This window comes from Eublepharis macularius, chromosome 1 (genome assembly GCF_028583425.1).
Source record: "Eublepharis macularius isolate TG4126 chromosome 1, MPM_Emac_v1.0, whole genome shotgun sequence".
In the NCBI taxonomy this organism is placed as follows: domain Eukaryota; kingdom Metazoa; phylum Chordata; class Lepidosauria; order Squamata; family Eublepharidae; genus Eublepharis; species Eublepharis macularius.
The window spans coordinates 73,717,342-73,741,393 of NC_072790.1; the positions used below are offsets into that span (position 1 = coordinate 73,717,342).

Here is a 24,052-nt window from a genome sequence, read left to right on the forward strand (position 1 = left end):
CGACGGCCTGGGACCAGCCAGCTCCTCTGCCACCGCACCACCTCCTCCGGTCTTTCCTGCCCCTCAAATGGCCACCGCAGCGCTGCAGCCATTTGAGGAGCAGGAAGGGCTTTCTTCACCTCTGTTGCCGCTCTGCGGCCCCACAAGCAGCAGCAAGGCCCTTTAAACTCAGCCCCGAAGCTTTCTGAAGCATTACAAATGCTTCGGAAAGCTTTGATTCAGGATTTGTTGGCCCCGATTCAGATATCTCAAATCTTTATGGATCGGGTCCAATTCAGGTATTTTACCCGAATCGGAAACCCGAAGCGCACATCCCTATACTTTTTACAAGTATTTTATGTCTCTGTTGTTTTTAACTCATTAGCTCTTTATCATTTCAAAATAGTATAGTGTAACAGCAATAACCTGAAAGTTGATTTTCCATGATGGTTGTGACACCATACCTGCTTTTAGTATACCCGTTCTTGCATTGATTATTATTTGAATGTCTATTGCGAAACCTCAGGGAAAGAAACTATATTTAAAAATAAATATAAAATACAAGTAGTTTTACAGTCCTGACAAATAAGATTTTGACAAGTCTCTAGAGGCCAGGAATTTACATCAGACACTGGAGCTGAAGGTTGTTTTAAAACGATTCAAAGACTGCATAATATTGTTGCCCTGAGGGTCTGTATTAATTCCTTGATGACCCAAGACGTTTTTGTTCCTGATGCAGAAAAGTTGTGTGTTCTGTGAGATAAAAACATAATAAACAGAACAATTAACAACTTATCAACTTTAAATGACATCCCAGAATATGATGCTTGAAACGTGATCCCTTCTTCTGCCAAATTATAGAATCAAAGCAGCACTAATTAATTTGTCCAATTAATCTCTTTGGTCAAAGAGATTTTTCAGGTTTTTGAAAATATGATTAGTTGTCTCTAGTTGACCATAGACAACTGGAGGACCAAAAAAAGTGTGATCATACAACATGTAATGGTGTCTTAGAATCATACTAAATTAAATGCTCTGAAGAAACCAGTTCTGAGGTATATGTTAACGGAATTTAGGCTATAGACTGTATAGGTAAGAAGATAATTTCATTTTACTTTAATACTAAATTATACGTGATAGAGGACTTCCTCGAATACACCATTTTAGATTGCAGATGGAATCATATTTATTAATATTTTCACATATAAAGTACTACCTGTACTGCTATAAAGGATTGCCTATTAAAAATTAAATCACACGAGGACTAAAGTTCAAATGTAGCCCTTTCTCTTATGTGTTGGTTGCTACATGAAGGTGGAATTTTAAAAAAATTGACACCTACATGTATTATATACTAGTATATATTATGTGGAGAGGCAAGCTTTTAAGTTCTCGATGTATTTCATTTCATTTTTTTAAAGCAGGCAATTTATATTCCAGCTGCTTGAGATTAATTAACCAGCACTGACAAGCATTTGCTTCTGTTTTTTTCTGTTGTTGACTTCACCATCTGTGTTTCTTATTTGTCCCTTTTAGGAGTCTGTCATGATTGTTGTCTTTGGTTTAGAATTTATCATACGCATCTGGTCTGCTGGCTGCTGTTGTCGATATCGTGGATGGCAAGGAAGGCTGCGATTTGCAAGGAAACCATTCTGTGTAATTGGTAAGTATTCAACTGAGGCTAACTTCATTATACATGACAACAATTATCATCTGCCTTGTGATTAGGTAAAAACCAGAAGAGTAGAATTCTATTTGCCATCATTTTTATTTGTATCAGAGATGGGTAATAGAGATGGACATGAACCGGGAAAATTCCAAACCATATGGTTTGTGATTCATTGCATTTCATGAACCACGAACTTTCATGAGCTTGCCCCAGTTCACGAACCAGCTCATTTGGTTCATGAAAATGTCACTTCCGGTCAGCAGAAGTTCTGCAGAGAGCCCACCCACCTACCTCCATTGCCTAGGAAACTGATTGATCGGCGCCAGGCTGTCTGCAGTGACGAATCAAAATACGAACCAAATGAACCGGGCTAAAATTCATCACAGTTCGTGAGAAATGAGCTCCCACAAACCACCGGTTTGCGAACCATAAATCACCAATTTGCGAACTATGAACCAGCCCAGTTCATGACGAACTTCAGTTTGCATTTCAGTTCGTTGCCCACATCAAATGGGTAATTAAATAGGATGTGATCTTGATAGGTACATGGATTTCCTATAATCTCTATAAAAAGCAAAAGATGTATACTTGTATAGAATATACCACATACATCTGAATTGCTAGAGAATACCATTGATAACAAGGTTGCGTTTATTTTCCTTTTTAAATGTGAGGATAGGTGTACTTGTAGCCCCTAAATTCACCTTAATGTCTAGTTTTTATCACTAGGATGATTACCCTGGCTTTAATCTTCCACATGTAATCTCTCCCTTCAGTCAGTCACCCCCATCTTGACATAAAGAGGGAGCTAGTTTAATAAGGATTGATTAGGCCTATTAGCCCTTAGGTGAGAACAACAGTGAGAAAGAATTTTTGCCCAACATTGATGACAGCAGGAAGGATAAACCTATTAGCACAGTGGAAAAGAGATTTAGGTGAAGCCTATGAGTGCAGATTTGGGTAGGAATTTTAAGGGAATTTGATATTTTTGTGAATGGTCAGGCAGCCTTTAATATGCTTCCATGTGACTGAGTAATGGAAGGAGTATCCACTAAAGGCTAGGCAAGGGAATGTGGCAGTGGATAGTATGTTGTCCTTATCTTTTTAAAGTAATTATTATCTTTTTCTTTTATCTCTTCTTCTTTTGTCATATCTTTTTTCATGAAATTAAGTCAGTTTCTTCAGATGATTTTGCTTCTTACTTAATCCCATTCTTATCCTATTTGTCACTTCATTGGTGTTTGTGATTTCTTTTGTGTGTACTGTGCTATCTTTCTCACTTGCCCTCAATTGCTTTCACTGCAGAAATTTTGCTTAGACACAAGGTAATGCTGGAATCCATATCAATAGTATAATAAAAGTCAGGCCACACCTTTAATTTTGATCATATCTCAGATTATTAGTAATTGAAGACGTATGGTTATATTCTTGCTTGGTATGGAGAAGCCTGTTTGCTCCTTTCTATAATTTATTTCTGGGTCATACATTTGGGATACAAGACTGATTCGAACCCATATACCAGCCATGACAGTATGAAATTAGGAAAATCAGCCCTTCAGACACGTGCTTGTAGGAAAGTGCAAGAGTGGCATTCTTAAGGCTATTGGCTCCTACTAACTATTGAATCAAACTGTGATTTCTTCTTTAAAAGAAATATTTATCTTGCATGTATTTTGATGGATGATTATTAAATGGTATTGGATTAATAAAAACTGTGGCATTCCGTTACTGAATCTCTTTGTTTGTTTTAATTGCTGTTTTTACATATGCAGTGTTTTAAAGTTGAATTTTAATAACTTTTTAATTGTTTGCCACCTTGAGGGCCTTATTGGGCAGAAAGCCATACCAATGGTTTAAATCAATAAAAATAATATTATAATATGCATACAATATACAAGTTCCCAAATTTTATTAAAACTCCGGACAGAGAGAACAAATGCAGGGGGAGTATGTTCTATGCAAATATTGCTGAAATGGCTGAGGAATGTACAGGAGAGGATCACAAGCAACCACCATGCTTTCATCAATTCAAAATAGTTGATAATGGATTAAATAGCCACAGACAAAATGGACTAAAGTATCTTGGTGCTGAGGCAGAGGCTGCATTCAGATGTTATAAACAAGTCATTGTTTGTCTGTGACAAAAACAATCCTTGAGCTCAGATTCCCTCTCCCCCTTTTACTGGTATTCCATACTGAGATAGAAACCTTCCTGATTTAGTACTAATTGCAGTTTATTGTGACATCCAAATCAGGCACTTTATCAAGCTGCAATTTGTTTTATTTTTAATTTTTATGAACTTTACTTAAAAGAGAAAAAAGAGACATTTGAAAGTGCATAAATGATCTTGAATAGAATGCAGAATAATAGATTTAAGCTGCAACAAAAATATAAGCAAGATTTATAACCACACAGTTACATTTCATAATATTAGGGTAGCTCTAGAAATTGTTGGGAACTCTGTGGTAAAACTATAGTGTTTCCAGCAATTCCTAGAGCTAGGTCCAGATTTTCCCCACAAGTGATGTCGCAACATAGGCAACATTGCTGGGGGTTTGTTAAAAAAAAAAAAAAAACCTCTTCCACAGCCACTTGGAGTAGCAGTGGGCAATCAAGTCAGCTTTGTTTGTAGGCATGAAAGTGCTCAATTCAGATGTCATAAGAAATTGTGGTCAGCTGTAAAGCAAGAGTCTTCAGTCAGCGCATGAGGTGAAAAGAGGGAAAGTATGCAAGTCTGAGGAATTCCAAGGTTTTTTTCTCATATTGAAGAAACCATGGATTTGTTTGGTTTGTTCAGGCTCCTCTCATACAGTTCAGTCTGCCAGCTGAGATCTGCCTCACAAACCCTGGCCTCTGTACCTGTCTTAAGAGATGAGGCAGGTGGCAACCAGACAAGGGAGGGCCTTTTTAGTAATGGCACCTTGCTTGTCGGATGCTCTTCCCCTTGCGGTTCACCTGGTGCATACTTTGCTTTCTTTAGGTACTAGGCCAAAATGTGTCTGTTTTCTCAAGAGATTGATCTTTTAACGCTATTTTAGTTTGGAAACTGTTATTTTAAGCTGCCAGTGGTCTTTTTTATGGTCTGTTTTTATGCTGGGTTGGGTTTTTATTACTGGATTTTAATTAATATATTTTAATGTTTTGTTTTTATAATTTTAAGTTTGTAAGCTTGGGCAGGTTCCTGGAGAGGAGGCATTAATGTTTTTAAAAATTAATTTATTAATTAATATCTACATGCAAACAAAGAAACTCCTAACGGCATACCAACATAGTAAAAACTGAATAATAGATTAAATAATTTACAATTTGCTGTCCTTTTGCTATTTCAAAGTCTGGCACCTCACCTTTCCTAATACTACAGCAGCCCTCAGGGCTGTGTATACTTCTTATCCAATAATTTTTAATCAGGAGTGAGCAGCCCAAACAGAATGGGAAAAAATAGAATTCCAAGGATATGTCATCAAATCCACATATATTTGTCTCCAACTTAATCATTTAAATGAAATAGATCTGTTCTTCAGTTCTTTACTGTCCTTAGATTCTGTGTTTGAGGTATGATAGGTAGATATTCCATCCCAATTGTACTACATTCACAAATAAGACTCGGTAGTTGGAAGGGACAAATAGAAAGTTGATCATCTGAGCTGCTGGCCACAAAGAGAGTTCTGCCGAATAATAGTCCCAGAACTTCTGTCTAAATTCATTCCAGCTTTCTGTCACGCTTTGACCTTGAAGCAGCCCCATTTCTGTGAAATACCAGCATGCAAAGAATGGAGCAAAGACCTGGTCAAGTACTACCTTTGTCATGACAGTTTTAATACTTTTAGCTCCTTTTCCTAGGACTAGTTTGTCTATCCAGAAGTACCAGTAATGTAGCAGTGGGCCCATAGAGCATCCTGTAATAAACATGTGAGCTGTACGAGCAGTATCCCATTTTTTTGTGAGCTGTTGCCTTCTCTCCAAAGTCTGCTGAAGTATATCTGCAGTTCCAAGTAAACAACCGGAGCTCACTGTATTGGTAATAATAAGATAGCGACCTCTGAAGAAAGGCTTGTAAAGACGTGCAATGTATTGTGAAGCACGGCCAAGCATCTTCTCTCAAATAAATCCACACAGGTCAGGTAACCAAGCCAAGAGCATTTTCCTGATCTCTCATCTTCTTACTTTCCCATTCTGAGAACTTTCTTTTTCAGGAACTGTTGTATTTCTGCAGAGCAAGTGCAAGTAAATCATTGTGAAGACCAGAACAAAAAAATCAACTTAGGCCAGGTACATCACAGGATTCTAGTAAAGAAGTTTACTTGTATGCTTTATTGTGATGTCACTGTGCTGATCTTTAACATCTTTGCTGATATCAACTCATCAAGCAAGTGAATATAAACTATTGTTCTTAACAAACATCTGTGGCAGTAACTGTGCCATTCATACAAAATTATAAATAGATGCATGTATTTTAATGAGGAAAAATGTTTCCAAAATAATTTACTTTAGCATTTTTAAGCTTTATAAAAACGGTTAGTAAAATTCTCTTTTACAGTAGGGTTGAAAGTAGGTGTTCCTAAAATATATGGAATAAAAAAGTCAGCTGTATGTTTTCTACTAATTCTAGTACACAGAAATTGTTTTACTGATAGTTCTGCCTTACTCTCCATAAGTTTAACCTGGTCTACCCAATAGGTTCTACTCAAGACTTATTCTTGAATACTTCTATATTTGCCTGGGGCTGTGGTATTTTTGCACTGAACAAGCGCCTCCTATCTCATTCTCCCTTCTTCTAAGTAACGTCTAGTACAGGGGTCCCCAACCTTTTGAGCCTGGAGGCACCTTTGGAATTTTGAGTTGTCACAGAAGGCAAAGTCAAACCCAAATTAGCTGCCATAGGAGGTGGAGCCAAGCACAATACCTCTTTCCTCACTTTGACGAAGAATTGCAGAAGGGGAATAAAAAGACTTGAAGGGAAGCCCACTTGAAGGAAAGGAGAAAGAGAAGGGGAATAAAAAGAACGAAAGCCTAAAGGGGGAATGGAGCCATAACGTGTTGATGCTTACTAGTCCTCCTGATCCTACAGTGGCTGCTGCTATTGCATACATGGAAAGCCTTTAATTTGAATGAGGGCTGCCAGCAACAAATCCTGCCTTATATCATCACACTGTAAGACAAAACAACGTACATATACAGGGAGCAGAAACAAACATGCTACCTCTGCTGCCTACCTATATGCAATTGCTGGCTTGTGCTCACAGTGCCTACTTGCATACAAACATGCTTATGTTCTGCAGTGCTGATTGCACATAGGTAGGGAGCAGAGTCACTGTGATAGGTTGAGAATGGGGAAGATGGGATCATCACCCTTGTTCCTGCTCCCCTTTATGCATATTCTTTCTGCCCACAATTTGTTGTCAGAAGGCTTGTGAGTTTCCCCACTCCCACACTTCACATTACTGATTTGCTATGGTGGTTTCACTCTATTACCAAGAAGAGGGGAGAATGTGACATGCGGCAGTTTAATCTCTCTTACAGCATGCATCAAAACCAACCAACCAACCAAAGCCAAAACAGCACAAAAAAATTACGTGTTCTCTTAATTCACAAATTGGCACCCATCAGATCATCATCTAAACCTTTAAATATTGATTCATCCCATTAAAGCCTGCTGTCTTCACATGAATCTTTCTTTTATGACATTTTTAGGTACAATAGTGTCGTGGACACTCATATTATAGAAACATGATGCAGGAAGCAATCCAAATCTGATGTTTCTTGGCAGTTTCATGAAAAATATGATAAGAGTCCAGTATGTAATTAGACATGCTCAAGTTCAGTTGTAAACTGTTTTACAGCCTATGGCTATTGCTGCAGAATTTTTCATGCGTATTGCATGAGGACAATTCAAAGAAGGAAGCGTTTAACTCTGCTCAAATCCTATTGATTTTAGTGTTATTTTCAGTTATAGCCTGCCTTTCTCACTGAGACTTTCTCATTGAGGCAGATTACAAGATATGAAAAGCAATGAAATCAGACAGCAAATGCCTCCAATAAACAACGCAATAGTACTAGGATTACAGAGACTGGTAAACAATGTAAATAAATAAAGGCTGCCCAAGGAAACAAAAACTGTCAAAATTTAAAGATGTTGCAGTTAAAGAAATGGAGGTAATATGTACTATATGCAATGACTACATATTATTGACTGTAGCCAGCAAAGACTTTAATAGCAATTTATAAAAATGGAAATAAATCCTTTCTTCAAGATGTTTAGGTATCCAGCAGTATTTCATATGAAGTCGTATCTTGGATGACTTCAGTTAATATGTCTAGCATTTGTATATGATGTCTTATTTGGAAGTATTGATAAAAGGTAGTTGAAAGCTATGTATTTTCTTTGTAAATCTAGTAAATCTGTATATCTATTAACTTGTTTGTAAGTCCACTCCTGAAAAGCTAATATTGAATCACATTGTTGTAAAGGAGCGACGAAGTAGGACAAATGAAATTGGGGGTATTCCTGGGAATGCCAATATTTTATGAAACTGATTAAAGTGCTTATCTATTGTTTTTAGATTTCATCATGTTGAATTAAAGGTAGAATGAATCTATAGAAGAACATACTTCAAAATAGGAAAAACTATGCTTTTAAAAGCTGTATGAAATAACTGCATTAAGAATATGCCATCGTACTTTTAAGCAAACAGCATTTGTAACGCATGAAGAGTAGGCACAGGAATCAGCAGAGCTTAATAAAATTAGATCTCATGCAAAATAGTTTTAAAATAAATTATTTTAAAACGAAGAATGGACCAGTTTCTCCTGTCGTGCTGTATATAGGATCACAGTGAAATAACATATTTCATACCCTTGGTGAATAACAATGTAAGTGTACTTCCCAAACCCTGCAAAGCCTCATCTGCTGGAGTATATTAGTTATATTAGCTTTCATATGAAGGGGGGTGATTAGAGGAATGATAAAATGTTCCAAATAGATATGCAGGAAGGGAAATATTTTAGTTTTGCTGAAATTGAACTCAGGATAGGTTTGCATTATTGCTTATGCTTGGTGCCTGTTTCTCAGCTTCTTGTGGTAATTTGTGGTTGAAGCTCTCTGGCAATTTTAGCTCAATTTTTTCATTTCCAGAAACCTTCCTAATAGGAACTCGCCACTACAGTACTCAGTAGTACTCAGTAAACAGAGCTGCAGCCCTGCTGGACCCTCATTTTCCATCCTGCAATCCCAGACAACTGGTGCCTACATGTGAGTGACACATCCAGATGTCAGTTGCATGATAAAGACTAGACATGGGCACGAACAGCAATACGAATGAAAAAAAACCACGAACAGCCCAATTGTCTGTTCGCGAACAGGCCATTCGTGAGTCCCCATTCCAAATGAACGGTGGTCATCGCAAGCCTCGTTCATTGCGTTTGGCCGCTGTTCGGGAAGCCAGGCACTCAGGCACCTTCAATCAATTCCCCTGGCAATGGCAAGGACTGAACTCTGTCTGAACTCCTTCTGGCTTTCCTTCTGGCTTTAACCTTTCAGCTTCCAGCAGACAGTCCAGTTTTTACCACTCAGAAGAAAAATAGACAGCAAAGGGGGGGACCCATGGATCATACCTTTCCCAGGCTGCAATCTCTCTGAAACTTGGAGGGTCTTCAGAGGACAGTGAGGACTATGTCCCCTGCAAATTTGGTGGGTATTGGACATTGGGAAGGTCAGTATTGTAACCCCTCAAAGTAGCTTCCAACAGGCAGTACAGTTTTTGCCAATGTGAAGAGAAAATGACAGCAAAGGGGGTGGCACCGGCTCTCCCGGTGCGAGAAGGATGGAGAGAATCTCTCCATCCCACTGGCACTGACAGCGGGTAGAAGTGGCCCCATGGTGGCACTGGCTCTGCCCGCTGTCAGAGGGACGAGGCGAGCCTCCTCATCCCTCTGACAGCAGGCAGAAGTGGCCCGCAGTGCCGGCTCTGCCTGCTGTCAGAGGGACAGAGAGAATCTCTCCATCCCTCTTGCACCAGCTCAGTGGCGCTGGGGTGGGGCAGGGTGGTGAGGGCTGGGGGTTGTGGGGTGTTTAAAGGGCCCTGCCCCTTGCACGTGGCAGGAAAGGGCCCTTTAAACTATCAGCAGGCAGGCAGCAAGGGGGAATCCCCCCCTGCCACCTGCCAGCTGATAGTTTAAAGGGATCTTTAAAGGGCCACGAACATGAACACCGAACATGTTTGTTAAGGGGACACGTTCTGTTCATTGTTCGTTGTTCGTGGGTGGCAACGAACAACGAACAGGCTGTTAGGAATTTTTTTCCCATTCATGCCCATGTCTAGTAAAGACCTAGGGGATTTTCCCTGGCCTCAAGCTTGTATCATTCACCTGCAGCCTTGTGGGGCTGCATAATGGAAAAGTGGCTGTAAGAATATCTGTGTGACACACCTGAGTGGCAACCAAGAACTGGTTTCTCTCCATAATGAAAGATTCAGAAGACCCTGAGCAAGAACAGCAAATGAGGATGGGTTCAAAAAGAGTGGCCACGTGAACCATCTTTTAAATATATGTGTTATTTTGGGCTGCATGGTATACAGGTGTACATGACATCAATTTCTCCCTTCTTGCTTCCCCAGCATTTATAATTCTAGTAGCCTTTTAATGGGAAATGTCTATGGATAAAAAATAAAATATTTATTTACCATTTATTCATGTTTTTATTTTATTTAAAAATATTAATAAGCCTGGCTTTCTCCCAGATAGCTCAGTGAGATAGGCCACCCAAAAAAGAGTTTCTGTGGTAGCACTGTTCCTGTGAGACACAAACTCACAATTGTTCATCTAATACCTGATTTTTCAGTTTCTAGTTCCAGGCCAAGATTTTTCAATTTAGCTACAGACCTTTGGTTATTTTTTTGTTGTTGCTTTGAATGGGTTTTTATTGTTGTTGTTATACATTGTATATTGATTTTGCTTGTGTTCTAATTTTGCTTGTGTTTGCTTGTGATTTTGCTTATAATTCTATTGAATTATGGATTAAATTGTAATGTTAAACATTTCAGGTGAAAATCACTATGGGCAACTATGGATGAGAGGCAGGCCACAAATGTTATAAACAAACAAACAAATACATAAAAATAAAGCTGAGGCCAAATAGTATTGATTGCTTGTGTTGTGTTATAAAGACCAAACTCTGTTCTTTTGTTTGCCTTAACATTTACTTCTCAAACTCATGAAATTCTACCAAATAATGTTTAAGCTAGGGAGCAAATAGTCTCATATATGAATAATGTTTTTATGAAATGAAACTTGGTAAAATCAGCTTGTGACAAAGGCTAATAACTCATGAATCTATGGGAAACCTGTTTATGTGACCTAAACAGTTATTTTTCCAAAGTGAGGGTGAGTCAGCTCTTTATCAGACACTGGCTGAATCCACACACCTGCGGAGCGTCCCGGCATTGCGCTAAATGTTCACTAAACACCCGGAAGTGTAGCATCTTTCTAGCGCGATTCAGATTCGCGCTAGAAAGACGCTACACTTCCGGGTATTTAGCGAACATTTAGTGCAATGCCAGGATTCTCCGCGGGTGTGTGGATTCAGCCACTATCTCTTGAATAGGCAGTTTTTCAACCTTAAGGGTAACATCAACACCATACCCACTAACAGCATTACTTTTTGCTATGGGCAGAATTGTAGTGATATTAGATATTGTGGTGATATTCTAAACAACATCTAGACTCTTTTTAAAATTTTCCATTATAAAACTAAAACAATTTCCATTAAGTGAGTTTTATTGGGAAATACTCTCAATATCTTTTAGTAGTATACCTCACTATTCCACAAGTCCCATTGCCTGTCTATCTTTCCCACTGACCCTAGCAAAAAAAGCATCTAGCTTTTCTTTATAGGAGGAGGCAGAAAAGAATAGCAAAGGACTTGTCATATTCTGCTTACATATTCTGCCCCAACATCACAATATGATAGCATAAGGGGATTTTTTTCCCCTATCAAGGTAAGAACCAACAACATTTGACAAAGTGAGGAAGCTCCTAATAGAGGTTTGGAACAAATACTGAGACCCTGAGTATGGCGAAATTGGATAAAGTTTAATTAAAGGGAATAATTAGGACATTCAAGCAATCACAATAATAACGTACAGTAATAAGTATTATAACATCAGTGTTAAGATATAAATATTCTATATACCCATGCAACACTGTGGAACATGTTTCACTACAGAAGGGAGAAGCAAGAAGCCAAACAGAGCAGGAGGGTGAATTAGGGGCTTACAGCTACCTATCCAAGCCGAATCAGTCCAAGTTGTGGGCAGGGGTCCCAAGCATCTGGGCAGGCAATAAATAAAAAGGCAAGAATAAGAATCATGTAACATTACAGACACACTTGTGTTCAGGAGCAGACCACAAGTGTGCAGTGCCAGTGTTTAGGGCAGCAAGCTAGAGGTAGGGGAGACTCAAAGAAACATGTAATGTTTATCAGTCTTAGTTATAGGGCTAGGTATTTGAAGGAGCACAAAAAATCTTATTTCTTGGGCTTTAGGTGAGTGAACAGGTATGCTCTCTGATTGGCTAGAACAGCATAACTGTTTATCAGGAATGGGACTGTCTCTCTCACAAGACAGCATTAGTCTTTAACAGGCAAAGTTTCGATTTGTAGCCTGATTCTGGCCTTAACTATAAATGAATTAAAACAGATAGGTATATTCAGTTAAAAAAAATTAAAATTGTGCTAATAATTTGTATCCCCCCCTCAACAGTGGCTTGAAGTAAGTTAGCCATTAGTCCTTTTTACATCTTGGCATATATTTTGGGATGATCCAAAATGACTAGTAGAGAAAAGTTGGTCTTGGTCACCAATAGGGTTGCCAGGGACCTGGAGTCCCTTGACATGAGATGCCCAGGTTCCTGGACTTTCCTGGTGGGGGATTGGGAGCCGGCACGTCTTTGGAAAACTAGCATAACAAAATTGGTCCCTTCTTCATATTTAGAGTAAATAGGTGCAGTAAGTGATTAAGGGATGTATTCTACAAATTCCCACTGAGCAGGTAACTCTGAAATAACACCAATTTTTTCTGAATTCTTTCTACCTAAGAATGCTACCATCCTACTGCACAGCAGTTGTGCAAATCAATTTGTATACCTCATCCTGTTAATCCTGAGGATTATGGTGACATCTAACCCATTTCAGTTTCATAGAATCGTAGGGTTCAAGGGACCTCTAGGGTCATCTAGTCCAACCCCCTTCACAATGCGGGAAATTCACAAATTCCGAACACCCCCAGTGACCCCTGCTCCATGCCCAGAAGATGGCAAAACACTGTCAGGATCCCTAGCCAAACTGGCTTGGGGAAAATTGCTACCTGACCCCATCTAGCCTCTGCTTAGAAACCTCTAAAGAAGGAGAGCCCACCACCTCCTGAGGAAGCCAAATCCACTGAGGGACCACTCTGTCAGGAATTTATTCTTAATGTTTAGCCAAAAACTCTTCAGATTTAATTTCAACCCACTGGTTCTGGTCCGACCTTCTGGGGTAACAGAAAGCAACTCTGTGCCGTCCTCTATATGACAGCCTTTTAATTACTTGAAGATGGTTATTATATCATCTCTCAGAGCCAAGCTACAAGTGACGAATGACACTTGCCTAGCAAGTGAACAGACTCACATGTATTCCTCCCTGTTCACTTGCCATTCACTTGCGCTCCACTTGATCAATAAACGTGAGTCTGTTCACTTGCCAGACAAGTGTCAATCGTCACTTGTAGCTTGCCCCTTAGTCATCTCCTCTCCAGGCTAAACATGCCGAGCTTCTTCAACCTTTCCTCATAGGACTTGGTTTCCAGATGTCTCACCATGTTCGTTGCCCTCCTCTGGGCATGTTCCAGCTTGTCTGTATCCCTCTGAAATTGTGGTGCCCCAAACTGAATGCAATACTCTAGGTGAGGTCTAACCAGAGCAGAGTAGAGCTCTGAATATGAATAACATATGAATAACATATATGTTTATGAATAACATATGTTTACAATTATAATTTCATACAAACAGTTGTATTTACATTATCATTTTCATACGCACAATCACGGACTGTATGTCCTACCCGTTATCTCCGTCAATTTCTCATTTGCTACACTTCCGGAGCATGTACCGCCCAGTTAATCAATACTCAGTTATATATTGGGCTAAGTGCAGGTTTTCCCTTACCCAAGACTGTAAATTCCAAAATTATATGGTCACTGCTACCCAGGGTGCCCACTAATTTCTCCTCATCAACCAGTTCTTCCCTGTTGGTGAAAATCAGGTCCAAGATAGCAGAACACCTTGTTTCCCTCTCCACTTTCTGGAAAATGAAGTTGTCAGCAAGACGTCAGGAACTTATTTGACCTTTCATTTTTAACAGAGTTAGACTTCCAACAGATATCCAGGTAATTTAAATCTCCCATGGCTACTGTGTCCCATCTCTTTGTAAACTGTGTAATTAGTTCTAAAAAAATTTCATCCAAGTCCTCTGCCTGGTTTGGTGGTCTATAGCAGACCCCCACCATAGTATCACTATTATTTCTTATTCCTTTTATTTTTACCCAGAGACTCTCAACTGAAATTCCATGCTCAGATATGTGTATTCCCTCACAAGTATATACCTCCTTTACATATAATGCTACTCCTCCCCTCCTTTCTTATGTGTCTATTCCTTTTGAATAAGTTGTATCTCTCAATCTCAGGCCGTCGTCACATGGCCATTTATTCCATCAGTTTTGCACCAAATAGCGTCTTCGTTGCTATCGGCATCAGAACAGATTCACCCATCACATCATGTATGCTTGCTTTTCCAGTTGTTCAGGCAGAAGCGCTCTCTGACGTCAATTCGAAGTGTCTCCAGACATGGGGGGGAAATCCCCCCCTTTTAAGTTTCCGTATATTTTCACTAAGTCGCAATTTTGCAATATCAACATAGTGCTAGTCCAACCCCAAACTTGAGCGTGATAGGCATCCGAGTTTTCCCCTTCCCCCACTCGTGCGGCCCGGAGCTACATAGCCCGCTCACATGGAGTATTGTTTCATCTTCCCCCCCTCACCTGGCCTGGCCACCGGACATGGGGGGGAAATCCCCCCTCGTGCGGCCCAGAGCTACATAGCCCGCTCACATGGAGTATTGTTTCATCTTCCCCCCCTCACCTGGCCTGGCCACCGCAGAGCGACGCCAGGCTTCTCCAGGAGAGCAGGAGGAAAGGCACCCAGAACATTGCTGCATCTTCCCCCCTTGCTCACCTGGCCCCCACCCGAAGCCACACGGCCCAGAGCTGCAGAGCCCGGCGTTGCTCTGTGGGGGCTGGGTGAGGGGGGGGTGCGGCGACGCTCCATGCGAGTGAGCTATGTAGCTCCAGCCATGCAAGCTGGGAAAGGGAAATGCAGCGATGCGCCTGGGGAGCAGGAGGAAAAGCGCCCCACGCCTGCACTTCCCTCCCTGCCTCTCTGTAAGGAACCACAAGTTGAACTCTACACATCTATTTCATACAAAAGGAGAATATACGTTTACTTTGTATTTTGAATTAGGATGGGAAAAGTGCCTTCGGGCATTTATTCTAGCATTACAGAAGATCGCAGTAGCGCAATAAGGCTTATTTTTTTTAAAAAAAATTAATTAGGTGCACAATTGCCAATCGTGAAAGGGCTTCTGGGAGTGAGGGGCAGGAAAATCAATTGAAAACGTAGGAAGGATGAGCGGGGAAGCGAGCGCTTTGGCGTTGCGAAGCATTCAGAGACAATCCTGGGCATTCACATGGAAGCGGATGATATCGAGAAAATGAATAGTGACCCATTTGGGAAGGAGAATGACAATCTCGCAACTGGAATGGAATAAGGTGGGCATTCGGCGGGAGATGTTGCTAGTTCGGTGCAAAATTTATGGCCGTGTGACGACGGCCCTAGTATTCCAATTGTGAATGTCATTCCACCAAAGTTCAGTAATACCTATTACGTCATAGTCCCCTTTCTGCATTAGGACTTCAAGTTCCTCCTGCTTGTTTCCCATACTCTGCACATTAGTGTAGAGATATCGGAATCCATGAGTTATATGACCTGAGATTTTTGTTTCTGTGCTTACCTGTGAGTTACTGTTTCCTAGCATGTGTTCCACTCCCTGCAAATCTGTTTCTTATATCTTAAAAATACAAAGTTGTCTTGCATCTTGAAACAAAATTGAGAATGGAGTGACAAATAATCAAACCAGTTAGATTAATAGTTAATTGTGTCATTTTTTGCCAAAGTGAGGTGGATGATCAATTATAAAGGCCCAATTTTTTCCTATGAAAGCATTTTGTTTGTGAAACTGCTCATCTCTGGTGTATCTGTTGTTGTATTTAAGGTACCAGGTAAAAACATTTCTGTTCCATTAGCCCTTCAATTTTTATGTTGTACATGATTGTGTCTAAATAAGATTCTCCCTTGAGTTTTATAGCCATGATGTTAGATTATGATTTCCTATTTTTATCTGTTGCTTTTTTATCATTTTTTTTTGTCTGTTGTTAATTTAGGGATTTAATCTTTAACTGATATTTGTATTATTAAAATCCCTTTTGATCTAACTGGTTCCTCCTCCAAGCAGCTATTTTTTCTATGAGAGTAAAATGCATGCATGGTACTAAAATCTGCATATTTTCTGTGGAGCAAATAACTGCTTAAGGAGGTTGATTAAAATGCATATATTAATTTTTTTAAATCCACCGCTCTTATTCAAAAGCATGTATTATCTAATAAAAAGTAATAAAACTACAGTATTTCATTAAAAACATCATACTACAATCAATTAACAGCTGCAAAAAAATACTGTCCAGAACAATACAAAAGCAGCCTCCCAAATTATCAGATAGTTGAACCTCATAAATCAGCCTATAAATCCCAGTGGGAAAGTTCTAGTATCATAATGTAAGCTTAAAAAATCAAGTTGAAGTCCCCTCCCCCCCTGCTTTCTAGAACATGAACATGATGACTTTACAAAGGTTTCTGAATCTTGCCAATGAAGGCACCCTATGCACCTGCTCTAGCAGGCTATTTCAAAAAGTATGGGATTCCCTGGAGAAGGCCATAAAATAAAAGTATAAAACTAACCTTCTACTATTCATGATGCAGTACATCTGTCCTGAAAAGAAAATGCTGTTAACTTGAATGTTTGCATGCCACATTGTGACCATGGGTTGTTCCCAATGAGGATATGATTTTATTGGCCAGTTGAAATTAATGTAACTAATTCCCCCATAAAGGGATTTAAAGGAAGCATAATTGCTTATCTTCTAATAAGTGAGGACTGGTTTATACATGAAGACATAGCAATGTATACAGCCCTTTCCTGGACCACACTGCTACAAACTGCCTGGTGGGAACTGCATATTTGAACTCTTCTTTGAACCTGAAAAGGAAGCATGTCAGTACTATTTGAAGTCTTACATATATCTCAATTCATATTGATCCCATACTTAATTGTTGCATGTTTTTTGGTAAAAAATAGAAGCCAAAGCAGGTGAATACAATTTGCTGTGGATAATATGCATTTTAAAATCCTGCATTTGTTCAAAAAGGTGAGTAAAAGTGAACAATAAGACTACCCTATTTAATTAGCTATCATTCTGGAGCTTATAATTTTAATTTAAAACAGTCATTTCCTATACTGCGTACTCAGGGCTCATTTTGAGGGGGAACGCACAGGAACGCAGTTCCGCAGTTCCCCAAAGAGGTCACATGTTGGGTGGCCCTGCCCACCTGACTCTTGGCCATTTTGGGCCTGTTTCGGCCTGGATTGGGGCTGAAACGGCCCAGATCGGGCCTCTGACGGGTGGTGGATCACTCTCCCTCTCATCAGTGGCCCAATCCTGACCATTTTGGGCCCAATTTCGGCCCTGAATGGCCAGGATTGGGTCCAAAACAGCCAGAATAGGTGATGTCAGGGGGTGTGGCATATGCAAATCAGTTATACCAATGACACACTTCCGGTGATGGCAAGGGGTGTGGCATATGCTAATGAGTTATGTTAATGAGTTCCTCCAGCTCTTTTTCTACAAAATGACCCCTGCGTGTACTACATGAGCTACATATATGGTTGTTATTTTTTTTTAAATCCCTCAAAACATAGCTCTGCACTTAATCTTCTCAAGACTCTATATGACAGAAGCCTGGGTCATTTTGGGTTTAAGCAGTTGTTTCCAGCTTGGTCTCAGGAAGCTGGAATACACAAATCAGATGAGTGCCATATTGCACAAGTCTTGAAATTCATGTAAGCTGCCCAAAACTGTACTTGGTAAAGGTCCTTTTGCTTGCAAATAGCTATAAATATTGGGTGAAAGGACAAATGTTTTGACAGAGCTTAGCATTGATTAATTGATTTTTTTCCTAATGTGTTAGAATATTATAAATTCCATTTGCTGTGCTGTTCAGATTCTTAATACCCCATTGCTCTTGAAAGCTTTATCCATACAGGATAGTTAAATGCCTTACTCATCATAGCACTAACTTAATTCCTTCTTGTTTCTCCAGGGTCTTTATTTTAAAAAAACAACTGTAAAAAACAGGTTTTAAGCACGTTTCTATAAATGTTAATTCCAGAGCCCCGTTATAAGTAATTTACAAAACTTTCAAGAGCCCTTAGAAAGTGACCTGCTTTCTCCAGTGCTAGCCATATTTTCCATAGAAACGTTGATTTGTGTGTTTTCAGGGTTTTAGTCCTGACTTTGCAGGTATAATAAAACTATAAGGTATAAGGTAACAAAAACACGCACACATTCTTTATGCACTAATCATCACCCAGTATATTACTGATCAGTTTATTAATATATTTTGTAATATATTTCTTTCAGACATCATTGTTCTCATCGCTTCAATAGCAGTTGTTTCTGCAAAAACTCAGGGTAACATTTTTGCAACATCAGCACTGAGAAGTCTCCGTTTCCTACAGATCCTTCGTATGGTGCGCATGGACCGAAGAGGAGGAACTTGGAAGTTGTTAGGTTCAGTGGTTTATGCACATAGCAAAGTAGGTACCCATCCCTATGTTGTTCATTTTTCTGAATATCCTATACATGATTCATGCTAAAAAAAAAAGATTCCAGTGAAGAGATGAAATATCCTACACTTTTTAAAATTGTGCAGTATATTAATAGAGGTAGTTTGTCATTAGCTGCCTCTGCATAGACTCTGGCCTTCCGTGGTGGTCTTCCATCCAGTTAGTAAAGGCCAACCTTATTTAGCTTTTGAGATCCAACAAGATCAGGCTAGCCTGGGCTATCCAGGTCAGGGGGGAAAGAACTATGCAACTACTTATATATTCTCCAGGGAGGGTTAGACTTGTGTTTTTGAATAGCAGCCCATGGGTTCTCATGCTGAAAGGCAAGTCTTTTTGGAAGCCAAAAAGAGTTTTAAAAAATGTTTCAGTTACATTATTGGGGCTTGTTTACTGTTCACATTTAAAAATTATACATCTCACTGGTACATCCAAGCTGTTTGGCATGCATAAAGTAGAACTTGGATGAGGGCTTAATATTTAATGAGGGTGTACACCCGAGTTGATTTTCATATTTTAACTGATAAGATGCAATGTACAGTATATTGTGTAAATATTCCAGTAAATGTAATGAGCTACAGCTAAGCAGCCATACTGATTTTTTAATTCTTATTTTTATCCTATAGGAATTAATCACAGCCTGGTACATAGGATTTTTAGTACTCATTTTTTCATCTTTCCTAGTCTATCTGGTGGAAAAAGATGCAAATAATCAGTTTTCTACATATGCAGATGCTCTGTGGTGGGGCACAGTAAGTACACCATGTGCTATTTCATCTTGATATCATATCGGTGACTAACCTCCTAGACTTAGATATTTAATGGTACTAGTTTATTTCTGTACAAAAAGCAAGCATCATAATTTAGACTACATTATTTTATAATATTATGAGTACATAATATATATACATGTTCATCTTTCAGTCATTGTTGAAACTGCTCTTGTTTATCTTAAGGCAGCTGTATAAATTTATATATATGCACCAAGGTATACCCTTCATACTCTCTCTGATGTATACTTTCGTGTCACTCTATAGCTCTGTAGCTCATGGCAGTGGTGGCTTTAACCCGCATAGTGTCATCGGCCAAACTATTACCTGACATGACTTGCAAGTTAAATGCATAGTATTTGTACAACATCCCAAGTAGTGGGATATGCTGACAGTGCTTTGATTGTGATTGTGACCTGCGTTGACTGCATATTAAGTGGCAATAGAAACAGCCATAAGATCAGTTCGCAAGTCATATAGTAGCAAGTGAATCAAATGTTAGGGTTGCGATACTTCAAATGTGGTACTTCTGCATGATAGAATAGTACTTGGTTACCAGAGATTTCTGTTTTTTATGATTTCATTAAGAATTAGATCACTAACAATGCAATCCTAAGCAGAGTTACTCCAGTCTAAGCCCATTGATTGCAATGGGCTTGGACTGGAGTAACTTTGTTTAGGATTTCACTGTAAATCAGTCATATTGTAATAAAATAAAATATCAGCCACACTATAATAATTATACTAATTTCACTTATTAAATTTTATTAATTTTTATTGTCTGTTTAATTAAGATTTAATTGTAATACACTATTTGTAATATATTGCTTCATTAAATAATATATCTAGGGAACAAGTAGCCCATTGACAGTATTTTATTTAGCTACACCACTTTCAGTCCTGTTCACATATGTAACCATTACTAATAGTGAAAAAGTTACGTTTAAAGTTTTTCAGAGTTATTCTGCCTGCATATGTACACTATTTTGATTTACTTTCTATTTTTGCCATAGCTGCCCCCATATATGCATTGTCATACTACCCAAAGTCAGTGTCCAGCAACACCATCCTTTTTTCCACCAACTCCACCAGCACTGCAGCAACAGGCATCTTCCCCAAACCCTGCACCAGCCCCTCTGTTGGCCTTGCAGCTGCAGGCACCTCCACAAAGGCCCAGACCACCTTCATGGTGGAGCAGCAGAAGCTAACACCCATTCCCAACCCTGCAGCTGACTTCTCTGCCTCTTGCAGTGGCACAGGCAGCCCAACCTCAGACAGGCTCACTGGTACGCTTTGGAAACCAGGGCAGGGCAGGCACAGACTCCAGATAGCCGGGGGAGCCCCTGAGGCAGCTTCAGCAGCAGCAGGGACAAACCAGGCAGAGGACTGAGCCAATGTTCTGCCCTAGATTGGGGTGAGAGGGTGGGGCCAAGGAACTGCAGAGGCCACCCCTCCCTCCCACTGGATAGACTGGGAGAAAGGCTAATCAGGGAGACTGGGTGGGAATTGGGAGGAAACGCAGGGTGGTGGGAGGAGGAATCCTTAAAAGTATGTTCCTGTGAAGGCCAAGGAAAAAGGCAAAGAAAGAGATAGCTGAAGTTTTCTGCTGTTCCTGGAGCAGGAGAAGGAACAAGGTGGTGCAGCCCCTTCCCTGCCTATCTGAGGCCTGAGAATACCTGACTTTGGCATCTGACCAGCCAGCGGATAGTCAGACAGGGGTGCTGATGAAGGAAGGGCCTCACGGTCCGTCACATCCACAAAGATGAGAATGAGCTATTTTCTACGAAAAGAAGTAATTGAGAAATCTGCTGCTATATGTCTTTTAAAATCTGCTGCTGTATTGCTTGTTGTGCATTTTTTAAAAAAAACATTTAAGGAGTTTTATTGGTTTTTAAAGGTACATGTATTTTATATTATTGTATAAATTGTAATCCGCCCTGAGCCTGCTGATGCAGGGAGGGTGGAATATAAATCAAATAGATAGATAGATAGATAGATAGATAGATAGATAGATAGATAGATAGATAGATAGATAGATAGATAGATAGATAGATAGATAGATAGATAGATAGATAGATAGATAGATAGATAGATAGATAGATAGATAGATAGAGTTTCCAAAAATGTTAAGATTGTTTATCTCTATTCAGACATTACTCACATGGTATGGTCACTGTTTTCTAATAGCTGTGTCTCACAATGCACCTCTGCAAACCAGTATATGATGTGCCATCCCATATGATTTCACTTTTTCAAAATGTTATTAGAGCATCGTGAGATGTGACCACAGGAAAGCAACAACCATGCTATTTGGTAACACATATATTGATCTCCAGAGTCATCTTTATGAGAAGATAATTGTGCAGTTTTCACTTGGGAACAATTTCAGTTAAATGCCTCCCCATATGAAACTGGGGTGATGAAGTCTGCACACAGGATACTGCTAATGCAGAAATGCACTTATTACTCAGCCACTAGACATCTGATTAAGTAATATGATTAAGTAATATCAAGGTGTTGTATTTCATTCTTCCTGTAGCATCTTAAGCAGAAGTTTCTGCTTTCTTGAAACATCATCAGTGACATCATGTATTGTCCAGTTCCAACCCATTAGTATTTCTAAATTACTTCTAACACTTTTCAGTACTAATTAGGGAGTGCAAGTTTCGCCAGATGCTAAGGGGATATGTCCAATTCCTCTCTGAGATGTTGGGGGTCATATGTTCTGTTCCACCCTCCTAAACAGCTACTGATTTGACTGTGGTCAAATCACTCTCAGTTCAGTCACACAACAACAAAACCCCTGAATTTGTCACTGTTCTATACTCACATCCACTCCACCATATTTGATGGAAGAGTTCTTCTGTTAGATAAAATGAATTAATTAGATCTTTTAAATAACTGATAAAGATGTCTTTATTATTACTACTTTTTATATGCTGCCGTCAGTGTAAAATGCAAAAGAGAGTTTTCTGGCCTAAGGAGCTTACACTCTAAGGACCAGACCAGATGATACACTGGAAATCACAGATCTCCCATCTCCTTAAATTTCTCTAAATAGCAATGGCAAGCACCATATGGGGAGAAGGCAAGGCCCTTTCCGGGGCTATATTGGCCTTCAAATGAAGAGGCAGGGGGAGACTGAGAGCTTGGGAAAGGGCCCCATCCCTGGCCTGCCTGCCCCCCCCCCAATGTAGGGAGGGAGAAAGGAAGAGGCAGTCTGTGTGCCCCTTCTTCCCCCCAAGGCCAGGTGCCCCTCAACTGGCCAGGTGCAACCTCTCTCACCTCAAGTGTAGCTTGGGCAAGCCATGAGCTGCCTACCTCACCTTGCCTCATGTGTGGCTGGGAAAGATACACACTTTCCTGTTCACATGACTTTGCTATGATTTTTCCCAAAACATCAGGCTTAGAAAAGACTACAGCAAAGATGGAGAAAAGGTGAAAGGTGCACAAATGCACCATGATGTTTTATGGAAGCAGAAACAAAGCTTGCTTCACATTCACAGCCATGTTGGAATACAACACCTATATCAAAGCTACCAATGTGTCAGTTTTGCCCTCAGTTATGAATTTACAATCTGAATTTATTCTGGACACGCAAAACATGATAGTGTCAAGGCAAAATAATCCTTAGTACTGTTAGGAAGTAAAGATGTGATTATCTGTATATTATCTAGGAACCAAACTGCAGTTGGAAAGTAACATAGCTGAAAGGAAGCAAGGAGACTCTACACTCTTTTAGAGAGCAATCCTAAACAGGTCTATTCAGAATCAAGTTCCATTTTATTCAATGGAGATTACTCCCAGGAACATGTTATTAGGATTGCTTTAAGGACATAATGTTTTTTGTTGGAGCTTGAGAACCTTTGGAGTGTATGAAATAATAGGTCCAATATCGTTCTTTGAGAGGGATATGCCTCTTTCTGAGTGTTCTCAATTATAGAAAGATCTACAGGTCCTATAGTATGTTTTCCTGCTGCAGAGACTGTGAACCTGCAGTGCCATTAAAGATAGATGACAGTTGGCTCTGTTCTATTCATAAGTTCCTATTCTTTTCATCAAATAGAGCTTGGAAACATCTTCATATTTTCCAGTGTCTGGCAATGGTAGCAACCTGGATGAAGACCAGATTGTTCAGCTTCATTCCTGATAAAACAGGTTGATACTGATTTACTGAGGGAAGAACTTTGAGAAACTGGCAAAATAACAGGCTTTGTTAGGCTTTGTTTAAAATTTCAGGTCTTACTGTTCATGGTTCACAGTCTTACTCCGGGTCTTATACATTCATGGTGGAAGGGTATTTATATATTCTTTATCTTTACTAAGTCTTTCATAAGTAAACTATGTGGCATTTATCTTTTAATTGTCTTAAGCATGTGTGTGTGTATGTGCCATAAAGTAGAAATCAACTTATGGCAATCCCAGCAAAGGGCTTTCAAGGCAAGTGAGAAGCAGAGGTGGTTTGCCAGTGTCTTCCTCTGCAGAGTCTTCCTTGGTGGTTGCCCATCCAAGTACTGATCCTGCTTAGCTTCTGGGATCTGATGAGGTTGGGCTATACTTGGTTGCCTTTCCTCCTTGCCTTGGTTGCCTTA

The 24,052-nt window shown here is 39.7% G+C and overlaps 1 protein-coding gene across 2 annotated transcripts in view; it reads left to right on the forward strand.

The window, feature by feature from the left end:
- KCNQ5 (potassium voltage-gated channel subfamily Q member 5) overlaps positions 1-24,052 on the forward strand; it is a 449,493-nt gene that overhangs the window by 359,055 nt on the left and 66,386 nt on the right. For both annotated transcript variants that reach the window (XM_054975407.1, XM_054975414.1), the window contains exons 3-5: positions 1,516-1,642; positions 18,488-18,663; positions 19,317-19,442. In XM_054975407.1, coding sequence (XP_054831382.1) covers positions 1,516-1,642; positions 18,488-18,663; positions 19,317-19,442 — 429 coding nt within the window. The remainder of the gene's footprint in view (positions 1-1,515; positions 1,643-18,487; positions 18,664-19,316; positions 19,443-24,052) is intronic.